Source organism: Thermobia domestica, chromosome 5 (assembly GCF_964235325.1).
Source record: "Thermobia domestica chromosome 5, izTheDome1.hap1.1, whole genome shotgun sequence".
In the NCBI taxonomy this organism is placed as follows: Eukaryota; Metazoa; Arthropoda; class Insecta; order Zygentoma; family Lepismatidae; genus Thermobia; species Thermobia domestica.
Genome location: NC_137458.1, coordinates 182598888 through 182621844, shown reverse-complemented (window position 1 = coordinate 182621844; position 22957 = coordinate 182598888). Strand labels below are relative to the sequence as shown.

The 22957-nt window shown below is 37.5% G+C and overlaps 1 protein-coding gene across 1 annotated transcript in view; it reads left to right on the top strand.

The window, feature by feature from the left end:
• Nucleotides 1-15675: 15675 nt before the first annotated feature.
• The window catches only part of LOC145686311 (tubulin beta chain-like), a 297132-nt gene continuing 289850 nt past the window's right edge, over nucleotides 15676-22957 (top strand). Inside the window, exon 1 of the mRNA XM_081759461.1 lies at nucleotides 15676-15774. Coding sequence (XP_081615587.1) covers nucleotides 15685-15774 — 90 coding nt within the window. The 5' untranslated portion in view covers nucleotides 15676-15684. The remainder of the gene's footprint in view (nucleotides 15775-22957) is intronic.

Genomic DNA, 22957 nt, shown 5'->3' with positions numbered 1-22957 from the left:
AGCCTGATGAATGCTGATTTTTAAAAACAAAATTCGTTTTAAATTAATTAAGTAGTAGTTATATTTCTTCATTAAGTTGCTTGAACGAGTGGATTGTTTCCTGAACTAGCTGGAAACATGCAAAGCGATCCCTAACAAATAACACGAAGACTTAGGACTCCTAAGTCAGAGAACGTGCGTTATTTACACTAAATTTTGTTTAAAATACATAAGTTTATCTAACCTAATTTGTAAGCATTAGTTCTATCTGTACTTGTTTTTGCACATTTTTTTTTTCAAATGAACTTTTTGCATTTCACGTAATCTCCAATAGTACCACGCTAAAGCAACAATTCTCTCACTTCTTGACAGTACTGTCATATAACCATTATAGGTACCGGTATTATGTTCCATGTGCTCTTTCAGTACTAGGTCATACTTGAAGATAAATAACGCTCAAACAGAGAGAAACAGAACGCCTTCTGTCGTAGGGAATGACTTTTGATTGCTGAAATTCTTCGGTTCCCCTTTACCTTACAGGTATGACATATGGGTAAATTATATATAAGGAGTGTTCAAAAAGAAATGAGCCGAAGGCTGTAATGTTCACGCCGGTGATAGAATGGTAATATTGTTGCGTGTGTAACAAATAGGTGTTTCGATAAGAGAGCGAAAGTTCACAACCCGCGGCTAGAATCACGTGTGCAAGCCACGCAGCGATGGAAATACGCTAGTTGTCGCCCGGGGCAAGAACTCGTCTCAGATCCTCCCTGACCAATCAAACCAAACCACTGCCCCAAATATTTGCCCAATTTTGCGACCTCCCAATCCGACGCCCGGGGCATATAAATAGTATATTACCTCTAATTTCCATATCCTAATTTGCAGCACTCCAGCAGTACGATTGCTTCTAGACAATATGAGTCATTTTGCCCAGAAAATGCATTTGCAGCAATAATAATTGTGCTCCTAATTCAAACTTGCCGTTATAAAATGCAACTTCTGAAGGTACTAACAGTACAGTTTAATCAAACGCACGGTATATATGTAATTACTTTTTATATGCCTTCTTCACTGGTCAAATGGCTCACATGGACACCTTTAGTGCACATGTTTCTCGGTTCGACTTGCGGTAGAAGAACATCTAATAAGTTGAGTTGATTTTCTGCTTAACGTCCCGTGTGGCAGCGAGGCTACATGAGACGTTGACATATTGATTAACGTGGAATCTAAACCACATGAGCTCCCGCCGGAAATCGAATCCTTGTCTTCCAGGAACTACATTGAAATATAAACGCATTATGATGGTTCAAATTCCACCTTAAATTGAAGGTATGAATCTCATATAGTTCCAGCACTGAAAGGGACACTAAAGTATAATTCAAATAAACGAAAATTTAGATTGTTTCACCTATTTCTAATCTGTACATGAAGGTGTAACAGGACTCATTTTGTAGTTCCACAGCTTTTTTTTGGTTAAATTTACACTCATCTTTCACTCTGCGGTAATAGTATACATGAGAACCCCCTGATCTGCCTTTCTTCTGTGTTCTATTACCACTTCTGCATGAAATTCCACAAATTTTCTACGTAGTGCAATAGTAAGAAGGGGTTAAATTCCAAAGTTGGGCGTCCGTTTCCAGCAAAATTTTTAAAATTTACAGGAAAGATATGGATAATTTGATCGTTTGTGTGCTTGATAATGTATAAGAATCTCGAAAAATCTGTTTATTTGTTATATATAAGCGGTTATAAACATGGGACTATACGGCGAGCGGAGGGAACTACTTGGCGCAAGGTAACCGAACAGTTGCATTGTGGGAAAGAAACGAGCATTTATGTTATCAACATGGCGAATGTACAGGGGCAATGAACTAACAGTTTTAACATTTGTGAAGCAATACGTTGATAACGAGCAAAATCTTTTAAAAGTTTGTCAAGAGCACGGATTAATGAACCTAATAACAAATTGCAGAAAGTGTTGAAAGGAGATAACAGCGAAAAAACATGGCGAAAGCGGACGCCCAACTTCGGAATAAATGCCGTAAGAAGTATCCATGTGCACAAGACATGCGATATGCGTTAAATCCCCCCCCCTCACACACATAGTACAAGGGCACTACACATGCAGATATAAAGTACAGGTACGTTCTTTTTTATTTTCGTATCAGTCGATAAGTAAATAAAAGTCGCTGTTACCCCCTTTGTAAGTTCGTACGTACTTAATGAATAATCCCTAAAAGTGTGAGCGTCCTGCTCCTTCGGGAACTGATGCAGCTTCATGTATGCTATATCCTATACGTGTATCTTTGCTACTCAATTACTTCGTTAAACACACAGAACCTAAATCCAACAAAATTTGAATTTTAGATAAAAGGTAGTAAAACTATTATTTGTGAATATTGATATTCGAACACTCAAACTTTTAACTATTTACCATATAATGTATAATATAATGTAACAAACCTATTTTCTGGAAAATACTAAAACATGTAGCAGCACTTCTTTCCAATCGGTAATGACACAGCCGCAATGAAGTCATCCATACTGCTATAAAGAATGTCATATACATAATACAACAAGCACCATATTATAAAATAAGCGGATGTTTAAGTATAAATATGAAAGAAATTGTAACATTGAAACAAGACGGTTCAAGATATACAAATATTACTTCTCATCAAAAGTCGTATTTTGGAATCGGTTCTTATTAGAAAAAGATGAACACATTCTTAAACAAGTGAGTATTAGCACGCGAGACGGAGCGACACTATCGACAATCGCTCTCGCAGTGAAAGTTATGAACTAAAATATTGTACTTCCGAATTCCATTTGACTGTCACGGGCCTGCTATGAACGGAAATTGTTTATAAAAGAGCATGATACATAATGTTGTGTGTTACTGTTGTGATATTCAGTTTAGTGTAAGATCGGCTCTGTGTTTTCACTCAAAAATGATAGATCAACTTGTAATAATGTAACAATATTTTAAGGAGTGTAAACAGGGGTTTTAAATAGTGAAAATTGTGAAATCTGTTTCCAAATGTGTTCGGTATTGGTGAAATAAACTGTCATAAACTATCATGGATTAACGGAACGTTATGATTCGTAATTTCATTTTGCAATTTTCAACAATGAAGAGTTTTCTAACAGTATTTTTTATAACATTTTGAATCTATTTTAAAATAGGATAAAACTCAACGCTTTCAGAGAAATTGATTATGAATATCGACAATACAGCAAAGTATTGCAACTTGAAGCTACAACTAATATGATTGAGAGAAATGGGAAAGATGACGGTAATGTTACTGCTAGCAAAGCAGATATCTCAAACTGCAATAAAGGTCAAGACCCCAGATTTGCTGTTGCAAATAATTACAAGGAAATACGATGCTTTCTCTGTAATATATTCTTTTTCAGCCAAAGAGGTTTAGCCATTCATAGTACAAAGAGTCACCATGACGTTTCCAAGAGCAAACCATCGACCGTTAAACTGAAACAAAATGCTGTCGACTACTTATTAACTCATAATCTTAATGACATCAATTCCAAAGAATCACAGTCTGAAATATGTGACCTGCTAGTACATTTAAAAGCCAAAATTCCAATCCTTTGTCGAGTTCCGAGAGGAGCAAGATTGTTTGTAGCAGATTCCTTATATGAACTGGTTCGAAAAATAACAATTATTAATAACTCGGATTACTGGATAGACCTTTTGCTCTTTCCCAACGGAGTTCTGTGTGTCCCTCCACGTTCCGAAAAAGTTACCAATCTTACAACATGAGTTAAGCAAAGAGTTAGAAATTGGTCGGAAAATCGCAGAGAAGCTCTAATAGACCTTCAAACCAAAACATACAAACCTCGCCAATTACCAAGAACTTCAAGGGTATTGAGCGCAAATTGTTCAATGGAGATATTCGTAGAGCAGTAAGGTTATTAACTTTGGAAGACGTTATGACAATCTCAGATTTATGATTGTTGGAAGCTCTTAGAGAGAAGCATCCTGATCACTCACATTGATTAGCTATTCGGGAACCCCCAGAGACCAATGCTCCAGTAACAAGAGTCCCGAATGATGAATTTATTAATGTACTGAAATCTTCTCTGTCCGGATCAGCTGGAAGAATGGATAATCTCAGGCCATCCATCGATATTAAAAGGGTCTTATTCTAAGTCAGAATTGTGAATCAAAGGATCGTCTAGTCAACTGTATATGTGATTTATTACACCTAATAATACCTGGAAATGTACCAATCATTTTAAGACCTATTTTCTTGGGTGCATCTTTGATAGCACTTAGAAATGAAAGTGGAGGGATACGCCCAGTAACGCTTGGAAACGTTTGGAGACGATTGTTCGCTAAGATAATTTGTTTCCGAATGCGCGATTCATTAATAGATATATTGTCCCCACACCAAATTGGCGTATGCATACCTTCTGGAGCTGAAGCTGCCGCACATGCCGCTAGAATGTTTTACTCCTTTCCACACACACAAGTGAAAGCGTTTTTGAAAAACGATTTTCGAAATGCTTTCAATGAAATCAATCGAGATTCCATGCTAGTCATAGTAAAAAATCATTTTCCGAATTTCAATCCCTATGTTTTTCAGTGATATTCTGAACCTAGCAACCTTCTTGTAGGAGACAATATCATCTTATCTCAACGAGGTGTTCAACGGGGCGTCCTCGTAGGTCCAGCACTGTTTGCTCTGACCCTCCAATCAGTTATTAATAATATAAACACAGAGTTGAATGTGTGGTATCTAGACGATGGAACCATAGCAGGAAATACTGAGGCAGTACTACATACTTTAGACAACATTCGCACACAGGCAACATTCATCGAATTACATCTCAATCACTTAAAATGTGAACTGAGTTTTCTAGGTGCTAAAGAAGAGGAAATTCCGGATCTTTATAATAAATTTAATGAATCCGCACCCGGTATACAACTATTGATATCAACTAATTCTGAACTACTCGTCGCAGCTCTATCATCATAAGCCAGAAGGAAAATATTGTTAGAGAAGGTTTCGAAATTAGAGTTATTCTTGTCACGCTTATCAAACATCATCTCATTCATCATTTCATTTATTGCGAGCCTCATTGTCAATGCCAAGATTACACTGAAGTGGATTTGCTTGAGAAATTTGACGATACTATAAGAACAGGATTGGAATCTATCCTTAACTACACCCTAAGCAATGAATCATGGTTACAAGCATGGTTACCAGTCAGAAATGGAGGTCTCGGAATCCGTCGGGCCACACATGTTGCTATGTCGTCATTTCTTGCTTCTTTCTATGGCTCAAGTCAATTAACCGGTACTCTGCTGCAGCGAGAAGTCGAATTGGACACTGATTCAGATGTACAGGATTGCATCGTCAATTGGTCTACTTTAGTGAGGTCTGCTTCTCCGGCTAGTAGGAAAAGAAATTTTTCAATCAGCCTGGGACGAACCAATAGTAACACATCATGTTTCCCCATTATTACTTTCAACCTGTGGCGTATTTACGATTTTTTTTCGCGGGAGGTGCTTTGCTAACTTTATTCCTGGAAATGTGATAATTCTGCAAGACATTTCATTTGCCTTAATATACTAAATAAAATTTCGGAGGGGACTTCAGCCTGGAAGCCCCCTTAAATACGCCACTGCCTTCAACTCATAAGATCGAAGACAAGGCCAGATTCCTCGCTGTTTTGTCCCCGGAAAACAGTGCATGCCTTCATGCTCTACCGGTCATCTTCTGTTGGTCTAACTGTAGGCAATGAAAGTTTTCGTACAGCTGCAGTTCTGCGGTTAAGAGCAGATATTTGCGAACTACACCGTGGTTGTGCTTGCAATGCTATAAAAGAGAATTGCATGGCTTATTATGCAAGAGCAGCGCAGATAGACAATCACTGCATTCAAGCGAGAACTAAGTGGAAAGTCAACAATAGATAAAGTTTGATTGGGCTATATAACGAGAAAACCAACTCCGAAATACGGCAGTGCAAGCAAACTTTCATGGAGAACGACTTAAGCGATAGCGATTTTTGCAGAACAATCAACAAGCAAACAAAACTAATATCACCATTCAAATTTGCTATTTGTTACTAATAACCACAGATATTTTCCCTTCTTTTCACAAACACTTCAACTTACCAACGGGATACTATCCCCTTGTGCATGCCAGATCTCCACTCTAGCTTTGATCTCAAGCTTTTTACCCGTGGAAACGTATTTACAGAGGCCTTTCTGACTTGTGCTTTTTTGATGCGGGGCCCTTTCAACCAGGGCTGTTGACGCATAGTTGTTCTTACTCGTGCCCTTTGGCAGCGGGACCCCTTTTGATCCAAGCCCGTTTGACGCAGTTCCCTTTCGACTCGGGCCCTTTTGTCGCGGAACACTCTTGCCCTGGTCACTTTTGACGAAGCGCCCTTATGACTCGGTCCCTTTCGTCGCGGAGACCTTTTTACCTGGGCCCTTTCGACGCGGGCTGGTTTGACTCGCGCCTTTTTGTAGCAGGTGCACTTTTGACACGGGCCCGTTTGACGCAGGACTCTTCTGAATCGGGATCTTTTGTCATGGTACTCTTTGACCCGGGCCCTTTTGATGAGGAACGTTTTGATTTGGCCACTTTTGACTCGGCCCTTTTGTTGGAGAGACCTTTTGAAAAGGGCATTTTGACGCGGGGCCGTTTGACTAGGGCTCTTTTGTAGTTGGGCCCCTTCTGACCGGGGCCCGTTTGACGCAGTCCCCTTTTGACTAGGGTCCATTCGTGGCGGAACAATTATGACCCAGCCCCTTTGGATGAGTTGAGCGGTATAAAGTAAAAAAATTTTTATTAATAAAAAAATTGATATTCGCATGAGATACTGTTATCACTGCAACTGGTACTTCAGTACAAAGAGAGCGTTATACAAACGTGCAGTCTTAAGATACTTTTTAACATGTATATGAATTGTCCAATTCAAATTTGATTATCCTGAATCTAATTCCCTCTTTCTCAAACCAAAGGCGGTGGGGGGGGGGACTCTCATAATTTGTACATGAGAGATACTGGCGACCATCATTTTTGGATTGCCGAGTGCGTCTGATTTTGAAATTTTGCATCCTGGGTTAGTATATAGGTTTTTATATTTGATGAATAATATTTACTATGTTATTTCGTTGGTTGGATAAGGGCATAATGTGCCTTTCAGCATCAATTCAATATGAGACATGCACCTCTGCTTAACATGGATTTAGAACCATATGAGGTCACCGGGAATTGAACCCGGGTCTCCCGTCTTGAAATTGTGTACGCGCTTGACGACAAAGGAATACTGGCATACAGATACGTATCAATTCAATGGAACACCTGAAAAAGTGTAACTTACTAGATTACTATAGGGCTGCACTACTTTTCTCCCTTAGAACAGCTCTGATGCGACTTAATGGAGTCATAGATGAGGTGATTAGCAAGAGTAGAATACAGCATCATTCTGCGTGTAGTTCTCTCTACGTTGCATTCGTGTCTCGAAAACAGGTATAAGTCCATTATTCGGCGGGCCAGGGGTAGTGTTCAATTTCATCTACATGTTCCTGAAATCACGACACAATAGCTTCAGCTGTATGAATGGGCACATTATCATCCTGGAATATGGCATAATTGACCGGAAACACCCTCTCGCATAGGATACAAATGGTCCCCCAAAATCGGATCATAATCACAGCAAGGGCGAGACCAGTAAGCGTCAACATAGAACCCCATGAAAGCCAAGATATTGCCTCCCACATGGTCACAAAGTGTCTACCATGTTTCATGGTTGGGCGGAGACAATGCATATCATACGCTTCTCTGGGTCTCTGACCACATAAACATGGTCGTGATTTGAAATATAATGAACGAAGACTCATCCGACAATATCACACGTTTCCAGACAACAGCAGTCAATCCTGCATATTCGCGTCAACATAGGCGTCGTGCTAAAGCTTTATAGTCCCTTATCAACAGTTTCAGTTGTACAACAAACACCGTATGTCCGTATCATGCAATTCGGGGCGGAATGATTTCGACATAGGCTGTGAGAACTGGCGCTCACAGCCTTCGGTCACTTTCATCACAGTCGCACGACAGTTCTAGTGACAATCAGCTTTAATGTTTGGCAGTGCCTGTAACAGGAGGCTTCATTCCAACCTCTGTTCTTTTTCGCTAACGTGTTTTTGCCGTGAGTTTTGTTGGCAGTAATAATTTTAGGCACTGATCCTCACAATACACTCAACACACATAGCACTTTCGTCACACCAACAATTTGGCCTCATTGGAAATAAGAGGATACCTATTTTACACTATCACTGTCTGTTCAGATCGCTGCACACTGCTATTCTATTGCTCTTCATATATAGTTTCCCCTAACACATCACCAGCATCTTGAAGCCTCTTTTATCAGTAAACAGAAAACAGCCTTGCATTTATTTGTTGAAGTTTCAGCTTTTTCCTAGCACTAAAATTATATCAGACGTGAACTGATAGTTCTTGAATCCGAACAACCAGGAATCTGACCCAGAACTCCTAGCGGTGCAACAAAAGCGAATTGCTAGCTACTACTCCAGCTCGTGAGCCGAAGATCTTTTTCAGTTTAATGTTGCATAATTATCCATCAAGGCTAAAAGAGACAGTGGATGATAGGGGAATGACAAAACGGGAGATCACCGAGAAAAGCCATAAGCATGATGTTTGTCCACTGCAAAGTCTATTTGGCTCGGCTGGATCGAGCCAAATACCCCATGCGCCACAGGTGAGAGATCTACTATTGAACCACCCCTGCCTCGAAACAAGTTATTGTATATGATATTACAGAATCACATTTTAACATTACCGTCGCAAAGAAACTTTCACAAAATCAATTTAAACCAAAAATACCCACACGGACTCATGTGGATTTTGTTTTTCAAAGCCTGATGAATGCTGATTTTTAAAAACAAAATTCGTTTTAAATTAATTAAGTAGTAGTTATATTTCTTCATTAAGTTGCTTGAACGAGTGGATTGTTTCCTGAACTAGCTGGAAACATGCAAAGCGATCCCTAACAAATAACACGAAGACTTAGGACTCCTAAGTCAGAGAACGTGCGTTATTTACACTAAATTTTGTTTAAAATACATAAGTTTATCTAACCTAATTTGTAAGCATTAGTTCTATCTGTACTTGTTTTTGCACATTTTTTTTTTCAAATGAACTTTTTGCATTTCACGTAATCTCCAATAGTACCACGCTAAAGCAACAATTCTCTCACTTCTTGACAGTACTGTCATATAACCATTATAGGTACCGGTATTATGTTCCATGTGCTCTTTCAGTACTAGGTCATACTTGAAGATAAATAACGCTCAAACAGAGAGAAACAGAACGCCTTCTGTCGTAGGGAATGACTTTTGATTGCTGAAATTCTTCGGTTCCCCTTTACCTTAGAGGCATGACATATGCGTAAATTATATATAAGGAGTGTTCAAAAAGAAATGAGCCGAAGGCTGTAATGTTCACGCCGGTGATAGAATGATAATATTGTTGCGTGTGTAACAAATATGTGTTTAGATAAGAGAGCGAAAGTTCACAACCCGCGGCTAGAATCACGTGTGCAAGCCACGCAGCGATGGAAATACGCTAGTTGTCGCCCGGGGCAAGAACTCGTCTCAGATTCTCCCTGACCAATCAAACCAAACCACTGCCCCAAATATTTGCCCAATTTTGCGACCTCCCAATCCGACGCCCGGGGCATATAAATAGTATATTACCTCTAATTTCCATATGCTAATTTGCAGCACTCCAGCAGTACGATTGCTTCTAGACAATATGAGTCATTTTGCCCAGAAAATGCATTTGCAGCAATAATAATTGTGCTCCTAATTCAAACTTGCCGTTATAAAATGCAACTTCTCAAGGTACTAACAGTACAGTTTAATGAAACGCAGGGTATATATGTAATTACTTTTTACATGCCTTTTTTCACTGGTCAAATGGCTCACATGGACACCTTTAGTGCACATGCTTCTCGGTTCGACTTGCGGTAGAAGTACATCTAATAAGTTGAGTTGATTTTCTGCTTAGCGTCCCGTGTGGCAGCGAGGCTACATGAGACGTTGACATATTGATTAACGTGGAATCCAAACCACATGAGCTCCCGCCGGAAATCGAATCCTTGTCTTCCAGGAACTACATTGAAATATAAACGCATTACGATGGTTCAAATTCCACCTTAAATTGAAGGTATGAATCTCATATAGTTCCAGCACTGAAGGGGACACTAAAGTATAATTCAACTAAAAGAAAATTTAGATTGGTTCATCTATTCTTAATCTGTACATGAAGGTGTAACAGGACTCATTTTGTAGTTCCACAGCTTTTATTGGTTAAATTTACACTCATCTTTCACTCTGCGGTAATAGTATACATGAGAACCCCCTGATCTGCCTTTCTTCTGTGTTCTATTACCACTTCTGCATGGAATACCACAAATTTTCTACGTAGTGCAATAGTAAGAAGGGGTTAAATTCCAAAGTTGGGCGTCCGTTTCCAGCAAAATTTTTAAAATTTACAGGAAAGATATGGATAATTTGATCGTTTGTGTGCTTGATAATGTATAAGAATCTCGAAAAATCTGTTTATTTGTTATATATAAGCGGTTATAAACATGGGACTATACGGCGAGCGGAGGGAACTACTTGGCGCAAGGTAACCGAACAGTTGCATTGTGGGAAAGAAACGAGCATTTATGTTATCAACATGGCGAATGTACAGGGGCAATGAACTAACAGTTTTAACATTTGTGAAGCAATACGTTGATAACGAGCAAAATCTTTTAAAAGTTTGTCAAGAGCACGGATTAATGAACCTAATAACAAATTGCAGAAAGTGTTGAAAGGAGATAACAGCGAAAAAACATGGCGAAAGCGGACGCCCAACTTCGGAATAAATGCCGTAAGAAGTATCCATGTGCACAAGACATGCGATATGCGTTAAATCCCCCCCCCCCCCACACATAGTAATAGATAAAGTACAAGGGCACTACACATGCAGATATAAAGTACAGGTACGTTCTTTTTTATTTTCGTATCAGTCGATAAGTAAATAAAAGTCGCTTTGTTACCCCCTTTGTAAGTTCGTACATACTCAATTAATAATCCCTAAAAGTGTGAGCGTCCTACTCCTTCGGGAACTGATGCAGCTTCATGTATGCTATATCCTATACGTGTATCTTTGCTACTCAATTACTTCGTTAAACACACAGAACCTAAATCCAACAAAATTTGAATTTTAGATAAAAGGTAGTAAAACTATTATTTGTGAATATTGATATTCGAACACTCAAACTTTTAACTATTTACCATATAATGTATAATATAATGTAACAAACCTATTTTCTGGAAAATACTAAAACATGTAGCAGCACTTCTTTCCAATCGGTAATGACACAGCCGCAATGAAGTCATCCATACTGCTATAAAGAATGTCATATACATAATACAACAAGCACCATATTATAAAATAAGCGGATGTTTAAGTATAAATATGAAAGAAATTGTAACATTGAAACAAGACGGTTCAAGATATACAAATATTACTTCTCATCAAAAGTCGTATTTTGGAATCGGTTCTTATTAGAAAAAGATGAACACATTCTTAAACAAGTGAGTATTAGCACGCGAGACGGAGCGACACTATCGACAATCGCTCTCGCAGTGAAAGTTATGAACTAAAATATTGTACTTCCGAATTCCATTTGACTGTCACGGGCCTGCTATGAACGGAAATTGTTTATAAAAGAGCATGATACATAATGTTGTGTGTTACTGTTGTGATATTCAGTTTAGTGTAAGATCGGCTCTGTGTTTTCACTCAAAAATGATAGATCAACTTGTAATAATGTAACAATATTTTAAGGAGTGTAAACAGGGGTTTTAAATAGTGAAAATTGTGAAATCTGTTTCCAAATGTGTTCGGTATTGGTGAAATAAACTGTCATAAACTATCATGGATTAACGGAACGTTATGATTCGTAATTTCATTTTGCAATTTTCAACAATGAAGAGTTTTCTAACAGTATTTTTTATAACATTTTGAATCTATTTTAAAATAGGATAAAACTCAACGCTTTCAGAGAAATTGATTATGAATATCGACAATACAGCAAAGTATTGCAACTTGAAGCTACAACTAATATGATTGAGAGAAATGGGAAAGATGACGGTAATGGTACTGCTAGCAAAGCAAATATCTCAAAATGCAATAAAGGTCAAGACCCCAGATTTGCTGTTGCAAATAATTACAAGGAAATACGATGCTTTCTCTGTAATATATTCTTTTTCAGCCAAAGAGGTTTAGCCATTCATAGTACAAAGAGTCACCATGACGTTTCCAAGAGCAAACCATCGACCGTTAAACTGAAACAAAATGCTGTCGACTACTTATTAACTCATAATCTTAATGACATCAATTCCAAAGAATCACAGTCTGAAATATGTGACCTGCTAGTACATTTAAAAGCCAAAATTCCAATCCTTTGTCGAGTTCCGAGAGGAGCAAGATTGTTTGTAGCAGATTCCTTATATGAACTGGTTCGAAAAATAACAATTATTAATAACTCGGATTACTGGATAGACCTTTTGCTCTTTCCCAACGGAGTTCTGTGTGTCCCTCCACGTTCCGAAAAAGTTACCAATCTTACAACATGAGTTAAGCAAAGAGTTAGAAATTGGTCGGAAAATCGCAGAGAAGCTCTAATAGACCTTCAAACCAAAACATACAAACCTCGCCAATTACCAAGAACTTCAAGGGTATTGAGCGCAAATTGTTCAATGGAGATATTCGTAGAGCAGTAAGGTTATTAACTTTGGAAGACGTTATGACAATCTCAGATTTATGATTGTTGGAAGCTCTTAGAGAGAAGCATCCTGATCACTCACATTCATTAGCTATTCGGGAACCCCCAGAGACCAATGCTCCAGTAACAAGAGTCCCGAATGATGAATTTATTAAGGTACTGAAATCTTTTCTGTCCGGATCAGCTGGAGGAATGGATAATCTCAGGCCATCCATCGATATGAAAAGGGTCTTATTCTTAGTCAGAAATGTGAATCAAAGGATCGTCTAGTCAACTGTATATGTGATTTATTACACCTAATAATACCTGGAAATGTACCAATCATTTTAAGACCTATTTTCTTGGGTGCATCTTTGATAGCACTTAGAAATGAAAGTGGAGGGATACGCCCAGTAACGCTTGGAAACGTTTGGAGACGTTTGTTCGCTAAGATAATTGTTTCCGAATGCGCGATTCATTAATAGATATATTGTCCCCACACCAAATTGGCGTATGCATACCTTCTGGAGCTGAAGCTGCCGCACATGCCGCTAGAATGTTTTACTCCTTTCCACACACACAAGTGAAAGCGTTTTTGAAAAACGATTTTCGAAATGCTTTCAATGAAATCAATCGAGATTCCATGCTAGTCATAGTAAAAAATCATTTTTCGAATTTCAATCCCTATGTTTTTCAGTGATATTCTGAACCTAGCAACCTTCTTGTAGGAGACAATATCATCTTATCTCAACGAGGTGTTCAACGGGGCGTCCTCCTAGGTCCAGCACTGTTTGCTCTGACCCTCCAATCAGTTATTAATAATATAAACACAGAGTTGAATGTGTGGTATCTAGACGATGGAACCATAGCAGGAAATACTGAGGCAGTACTACATACTTTAGACAACATTCGCACACAGGCAACATTCATCGAATTACATCTCAATCACTTAAAATGTGAACTGAGTTTTCTAGGTGCTAAAGAAGAGGAAATTCCGGATCTTTATAATAAATTTAATGAATCCGCACCCGGTATACAACTATTGATATCAACTAATTCTGAACTACTCGGCGCAGCTCTATCATCATAAGCCAGGAGGAAAATATTGTTAGAGAAGGTTTCGAAATTAGAGTTATCCTTGTCACGCTTATCAAACATCATCTCATTCATCATTTCATTTATTGCGAGCCTCATTGTCAATGCCAAGATTACACTGAAGTGGATTTGCTTGAGAAATTTGACGATACTATAAGAACAGGATTGGAATCTATCCTTAACTACACCCTAAGCAATGAATCATGGTTACAAGCATGGTTACCAGTCAGAAATGGAGGTCTCGGAATCCGTCGGGCCACACATGTTGGTATGTCGTCATTTCTTGCTTCTTTCTATGGCTCAAGTCAATTAACCGGTACTCTGCTGCAGCCAGAAGTCGAATTGGACACTGATTCAGATGTACAGGATTGCATCGTCAATTGGTCTACTTTAGTGAGGTCTGCTTCTCCGGCTAGTAGGAAAAGAAATTTTTCAATCAGCCTGGGACGAACCAATAGTAACACATCATGTTTCCTCATTATTACTTTCAACCTGTGGCGTATTTACGATTTTTTTCGGGGGAGGTGCTTTGCTAACTTTATTCCTGGAAATGTGATAATTCTGCAAGACATTTCATTTGCCTTAATATACTAAATAAAATTTCGGAGGGGACTTCAGCCTGGAAGCCCCCTTAAATACGCCACTGCCTTCAACTCATAAGATCGAAGACAAGGCCAGATTCCTCGCTGTTTTGTCCCCGGAAAACAGTGCATGCCTTCATGCTCTACCGGTCATCTTCTGTTGGTCTAACTGTAGGCAATGAAAGTTTTCGTACAGCTGCAGTTCTGCGGCTAAGAGCAGATATTTGCGAACTACACCGTTGTTGTGCTTCCAATGCTCTCGTCGATAAAAGAGAATTGCATGGCTTATCATGCAAGAGCAGCGCAGATAGACAATCACTGCATTCAAGCGTGAACGATACAATTTGAGAGCTTTCACATCTGCAGTTGTTCCATTAGTACGAGAACCAAACGGATGCAGTCGTTCAGATGGAAAAAACATCAGACGGAATGATATGGGCCTTCCAAAAAAGGGAAAGCTCTAGTTGGGGATTTCACCTGCACCGATACTTATGCCCCCTCCAATCTTCTACATTTGTCATCACGCGCAGGTCTCGTAGCTGCTCGTAAGGAGACCGACAAAAGGAATAAATATATTGATCCCCTTAATAAATATTCGTTTGTTCCAAATGACATATAATCAAATGGTACTTGGGGTCAAGAAGGAGATAATTTTATCAATGAAATCGGCCATCGTATAACACTTATATCGGTAGATAAACGATCTACATCATTCCTTATTCAACGGATCAGTATCGCCGCACAACGGGCGAACGTTTCAGCCATTTTGGGTACGTTACCCACCGGTTAAGAATTAGAGGAAATCTATCTCATAAGGAACCCCATAATTATTCAGAAGCATTTCTATGTTTTTTGATTATTATATTATTACTGCATGGAACGTTAAATTTGAACAGACAAGGAGAAATACAGTTCACTAATTATAAATTCGTTATCAGACATTTTAAATCGTTGTATGTCAATAATGTATTAATAACTGTAAATTGTAACAAAATTTTATTGTTAAATAACCCCAAATTGAATGATATTATGGAGATTGTACTAAAAAGTGCTACGTTACGGAAATGTCTTATAATCAATATTTAGTATAAATCCTTGTAAATAACTGTCAAATAAATGAAAGGAATTTTACACGACATAAGGAAATATTCCACTTAAGGTATTGGCAGCACTGCTTGTAGTTTACAATCTCCTTTTGTTTGGTATGAGCTCATTGATGGTGGATAAACTCATGAAAATGCGTGAAATTTTACATATTCAATGTGGTCAGTGTGGTAATAGAATTGGTGCTAAGGTACGTGTGAATATTAATTCCTTAAGAATTAAATGAAAATCGATTGATCTATTAATTTAACAAGTTTGTGCGAAGATAAAGAAATATTTTTCACAACAGCATATTGTTTTGTTATTGAAGTAGGAAATATCAGATGTTTAATTGTTGATTTAGTTTGTCAGGAAATATGAAGGAAAAATTCAGACAATATTTAAAGAATCATACATAAAACATCTAACTTATTCACCTTCAACGAAGTTTACTATGAAAAGCAGCATATCATATATAAATTTAATTCATACCTATATCATTCAGAAATACAACTAATTTTGTTTTATCCAGTAGGCCATAATAACTCTCGTGAAACATACCTGAATTTGGATGAAGTGCCGCAGAGCAGATCCAGGAATACCAGGGTTGTTGGAATATTCCCCAGCCCAAAATTCGGTAGTGTTTCATTTTTGGGGAATAAAACCCACAATAACCCCTCCAGAAAAACATCTCCAGAAATATACTTGAAAACTTTGATAGAAATAATAACCTTAATGTCATTATATTTACTTTCTTTAATCGTGTTTTTAATATATGCCTAATTTCATAATTGACTTAAAGTATGTATTTATCACCATAACAGAATACCACAAAAAAAAAAAAAAAAAAAAAAACAAAAAACAAAAAAAAAACATTTGAAATCGGGTTTGCGCTCGATCAAATTCTCTGTAAAAACAGTGTTCATAGGTTTCCTTAAGAAAATTTCATTCGACTGACAAAATTTTGACTTTTCGTATCAAAATTTCTCTAGTTTGTCGAATGTTCAATTTTTATGATAGTACTCATCTGATAAGATTAATTTAGCTATATTAAAAGAAGTACCAAATACAACAGTCCAAAAATGTCAAAGTTAATAATGTTTCAACACTAATGATTCCACACAATTTGTAATGAAATTTAAAAGAAAACGAAAATACTTACATAATTTTCTTCCAATGTCTGCTGTTGATTTGTGAAAGGGTAACCAGAGATTCAAGTTGGGTTGGGTTGATTTTGGGTTTAACGTCCCGTTCAGCAGCGAGGCTATATGAGACGTGGACTTACTAATTAATGTGGAATCCGAACCACATAAGCTCTCGCCGGAATCGAACCCGGGTCTCCCACGCCAAAGGCGCGTACGCTAACCGCTTAGCCACGGAGGAACTCACCAGAGATTCAAATGTTATTTAGTAAGCAAGGAGGATACTATGTCTCCTAGTTTGATTATCTCATTTCAAACAATAACTTTACACAACTTACACATCTAATGCGATTCTGCTGCCAATCTTTTGCACAAGGAACATCATACTCTCATAAACGCCGCCAAGTAAATTTCTGCTTTTTTTTTTTTTTTTTTTTTTTACCTTTTAATTGATTTTCAAGAAAGAATGAGATCTTACAGAGTGTATGCCTTGAGAATGTTTTTCTATTTCGCTTTTTCCGTAACAACGTCACGCTACATGCCGAACAGCTACACTTTTCACTATTATTCTCCAGCGCCTTAAGCCAACCCTTGAATCTTTCATCATCCACTCTGTTTTGAATCGTATTTTACAAAATCATTTTTCGTTTTCAGGCGGTTCTCTTCTAACTTTTCTAATCTTTTATGACGTTGCGAGACTTTTGTTTTCATTTCCACTTGCTCTAAGATGTGCTAGAACCAACATTTACCCTCATTTAAGAAAATTCGATTTACTGGCACATATGCTTAATACAATTTTAAAAAACTCATAAAAATAACAAACATATCAAAGTTCTGGTTGCATTAACGATGATTAGGCGGTCGTGACTTGAGACTTCAAGTATTAATGTCCCCTTCCTCAACGCGCTTTAATTTTCATATGCATTATGCTCAGATATTTAATATAAGCATATATCAACAATTCGTATAATCTGGTTACAGAGGTATGCACGGGCCGGAATTTTTAGCTCGTGCCCGAGCCGGCCCGTGAATTTACAATTTGAGGCCCAACCCGAGTCCGAAATATGTTTTAGCATTTAGGCCCGGCCCGATCTCGTGTAGTAATCAAATCAGCCCGAAGCCTGCATTACAGAAACTTAGTAATTAACGGAAAATTATATTTTTATTTACAGCAATTAGAGGTTTAATCTTGCATTTGTGCTTTAAAAGTTCTCCAGAAGGAAGAGGACAAATACATTGTAGGGTCTACAGTACGGTAGATTTACAAAGTTAGGCCCAAAAAGGCCCGAGAAATATGGTTGTATATTTAAAAATTCACACCCCGAGCCTGAAATGATATATGCTTTGTAGGCCCGAGCTCGTGCAGACCTCTACTTGGTTATTCACTAATCTTATTGCGCTGTTCTGTCACACACCGAACTCGTAAATGCCGTGTCTCACCAAGAATAAAGCTCGAAAATGTTCGTTCGCAAGAAAGAGCACGTTTGGGCGAGCGTCAACAATGACAGTTTCGACTGTTTCATTTTTAACGCCATTGTTTGTTTAATTTGTTTCTTGTTTATTTGTTTTAACTTTTTCTTTTCCCCCTTTTTTTTGCAAAAAATACACAAATACAACTAGCCAACAATGTACGTAAATTATACTACTTTGATGACACACACACACTATTGCTATTATATTGGTTTATTTGAGTAGAACAAAAAAAAAAAAAATAAATAAAAATAAAAATAAAAATAAATAAATAAATAAATAAAATAAAACAATAATATTAGTCAATCAGTCTACGGGAGAATTTCCCTAGATTTTCACGTTTTATTTAAAAAAGCCTTTTTTTTCTTTGTGGTAAATTTACCTCCCTCGAACCATCGGTTATATAAAAATGAAATGGATCTTGTTTGTGCTCGCATCACTAGGAAACAGTTAAACCATTTGGAATGAATTTTTAGAATGTGCGTGAACCTGGCAGAACCCATTTTCGGAAATTGAAAATAAACCATGTAGGTCGTTTGTTCATCGTTTGGTCACGAATGTTCACATAAAAGTTTCGTTTGTTCACGATTTATAAACAATTTATACGAAAAACAAAATGGGCGGTGCCAACTTCACGTACCTGGAAATTGTTTGAAATCGAAAATAAACCATGCAGATCGTTTGTTCACGATTGTTCACATAAAATTTTCGTATGTTCACGATTTATGAACAATTTATACGAAAAACAAGATGGGAGGTGCCAACTTCACGTACCTGAAAATCATTGAAATTCGAAAATAAACCATGCAGATCGTTTGTTCATCGTTTGTTCACGATTGTTCACATAAAATTTTCGTTTGTTGACGATTAATAAATAATTTATACAAAAAAACAAAATGGGCGGAGCAAACTTCACGTACCTGAAAATTATTCGAAATCGAAAATAAACCATGCAGAGCGTTTGTTCATCGTTTGTTCACGATTGTTCACATAAAATTTTCTTTTGTTCACGATTTATAAACAATTTATACGAAAAACAAAATGGGCGGTGCTTTGTTTTTCGTATAAATGCTTTATTTTCGATTTCTGAAAATGGGTTCTGTTGCGTGAAGTTGGCACCGCCCATTTTGTTTTTCGTATAAATTGTTTATAAATCGTGAACAAACGAAAATTTTATATGAACAATCGTGAACAAACGATGAACAAACGATCTACATGGTTGATTTTCGATTTCTGAAAATGGGTTCGGCTGCGTGAAGTTGGCACCGCCCATTTTGTTTTTCGTATAGATCGTGAACAAACGAAATATTTTGTGAACAATCGTGAACAAACGATCTGCATGGTTTATTTTCGATTTCGAATAACTTTCAGGTACGTGAAGTTGGCACCGCCCATTTTGTTTTTCGTATAAATTGTTTATAAATCGTGAACAAACGAAACTTGTATATGAACAATCGTGAACAAACGATGAACAAACGATCTGCATGGTTGATTTTCGATTTCTGAAAATGGGTTCTGCTGCATGAAGTTGGCACCGCCCATTTTGTTTTTCGTATAAATTGTTTATAAATCGTGAACAAAAGAAAATTTTATGTGATCAATCGTGAACAAACGATGAACAAACGATTTGCATGGTTTATTTTCGATTTCTGAAAATGGGTTCTGCTGCATGAAGTTGGCACCGTCCATTTTGTTTTTCGTATAAATTGTTTACAAAACGTGAACAAACGAAAATTTTATGTCAACATTCGTGAACAAACGATGAACAAACGATCTACATGGTTTATTTTCTATTTCCGAAAATGGATTCTGCCAGGTTCACGCACATATTTTTAGATGTAGTAAACACATATGTGAACTGAGTTTTTAAATATGTTACTTTGGTTAAAATGCATTTTCCATGAGGACAGGGGAGCGGAAGGTTAAAGTACGCGAAAAATTAAGTATCTCACGATCCTGTCAAATTAGGGAGATGAAACTTTTTAAATAAACTCCTCACTAAAAATAAGTAGACCCGTGTTCCAGCGTTTTTGAGAATTTCCATTTTAAAAAGGGGAAGAGGAATGTTTTCTATAATTTGAAAACGATGTTGCTTCTTGTTTCTGATCACATCATAGAGAAATGGTTAAACAGTTTAAAATGAATTTTGGAACATTATTTATTATTAGTAACTAAGTAACTAACTCTGTGGTCTTTGGAACCTGGAGGTTCAATGCCGCGTTCACAAAAGCTCTCCATTGATTTCTGCCCTTAGGCAACTGGTTCCAGTTTCTACTTTGTATTCCTATTTCTGCGAGATCCATCTTAATGTTATCCTACCATCCTTGCCTAGGTCTTCCTAATGGTCATTTCCCGATTGGATTTCCAGTTAAAAGCTCGAAAGCGTTCCTACTTTCTTCCATTCTGGCTACGTGACATTGCCACCTGAGCCTCCTAGACTTGATATGCCTAACAATGTTTGATAAACGGTATAAATCGTGCAGTTTCTCGTTATGAAGTTTCAGCCATCCCCTATTATCGTCCCTTTTGTATCCGACTATTCGTCATAGGATCTTGTTCTCAAATTCTTTCAGCTACGTTTTTCCCTCAGAGTAAGCGACCATGTTTCGCAACCATACAGAACAACAGGTATAATTATAGTTTTATATATTTAATAATAATAATAATAATGATAATAATAATACATTTGCTGTGTTTGATTAAAGGGCACGTCGTAATGGAAATAGAGGAGGTTCAAAATTTCAGCCAAAATTACAGTGTTTCTTGAGCACGCCAAGTTGGGAAGATGAAATTCGGTATTAAACGCTTCATTAAAAATTAGGGGACACGTCCTTTCCTGTTTTTGAAAATTTCAATTTTAAGGGAAGAAAGAAGTCTTTTATATGTTTGTCCTTCATACTTAAATCGACGACGCTTGTTTCTTATTGCTTCAGGGGGAAATGGTTGAACAGTTTAAAATGAGATTTTGAACATAGTTAGTACGTATCTCAAGCTGGAATTTATCATGTTACATTCCTTAAAGGGCGTATCATAAGGGAGAAAAGGGTTAAAAATTAACCCAAAAAATTGGATATTTTGTAAAGATTTTATTACTACACTTTTATTGATATGCATATACCAAGGAAGAGAGGAGGATCAAAAATAGTTTCTATGAACCTAATCATCCTCGTGCAAAGAACGGGCATTTCAGCTAGTATGGAATAAAAAGTAACGCGACTACATTTACTTTGTTTTTGTAATACATACTTGCATAAACAGATAATAAAATATCTTTCTCCATGTGTCAGTTAATTACGAAGCGGGAATGTTTCACTTGGAAAAGGAAATTACTAAAATACACCTCTATCTTCTCAGCACTAACAGCAATCAGATCGTGAAATTCCCTAATTCTTTTTGCGTATCTGAGGGAATGTGTGAAGCAAAGAATAATTATTGTATATCACAAAAGCCCTTGAATCGTAACATCTATTGTAGGGAAGCAAACTGGCAACTGACATGAATAAGAAATCTATTTCCAACATTACACTTGGGATTGTTACACTTGGGATTGTTACACATTAATGTCATTTATGGGAGCAGTTGCATATATAATGAAAGGTAGTGACATGAAAGAACTTTGGTCTTGTGTATGCTAGTAACTCTATTTCACGGATGATGTCAGGCCATTATTATGCTCGTGCTTTGCGAGCTCATTTTTTAACACGGCAATTACATTTTATATATTTAATGAATTAGACGCCAGTGAGGAGTTTGTGCGTCAATTCCGAGATGTTTGCATTCTTCTAATGACTAAAGAAGATATCGATTCTGATGTAATTGTTCAACACTCAAATATAATCAAGACTGCAAATGATCTCAAGTTATTCATGGACGCTGCTGCAGAATAAGCCGTACAATTAAGGTCTTTGCCCTGTACTTTCAGCTTGTAGAAATTATGTGTCCTTTCATTCGTGCTGAAAGAACTGGAGACTGGAGTCTTCACCTTCACTGCACACGGGAAATGTTGCCGTACTTCCATGTAGCTGGGTATCTTTTGTATGCCAAATACGCACATCTATATTTACAAGGAATCTTGTGGCTGAAGGATGAAGTAGATCCTCACGAGTTCCAGCTATTTACACGAGACGGTTACTTCACTATTCGCAGGAAAAATACTTTTGGAGTAGTATATGGTCTGATATAACGATTGAGCAGGTTTTAATGAGAGCAATGAAGGGAAGTGGTGGACTGTCCCATGAGAGAGGCATGACTGAAAAGGTAATATCTAGGTGGGTGTCAAGTATGCCAGCAGCTTAACACTTACGAGAATGTCTTGAAAAGTTATTAAGCAAAGATAGATATGAAATTCACACTGTTCGGCATGTGGAACTGTACGAAAGCAATCAATCGCGCGATATATTACTTGTAGAGAAAGTCTTGCGTTGGTTTAGCCAGCATTCTCCATTTCCTTCATATCCGGAGCTCGCCTCCCTAAGCACTGGCATAATAGGTAAGGAAATGGTCAACTGTGATAAAGCTAAGGAAATCGGATTGGCTGCTATGGAAGGAATGTTTGGACAAACTTTTGGAAATGTAAAAAATAAAAAGATAAAGTCATCCCATTATCCGCAATGTACAATACAGTGCGCATCCGTGATGAGCGTACTGGCTGTAAACACCATGCTAATCTTCAACCGAATCAATCGTGTTGAAGTCCGAAGAAGAACTCCGACAGTGTTTTGCTTACGAGCTTTCATCCTATCCACTTTCTCTCTACACGGGAATGTCCATGAGGAAAACGAA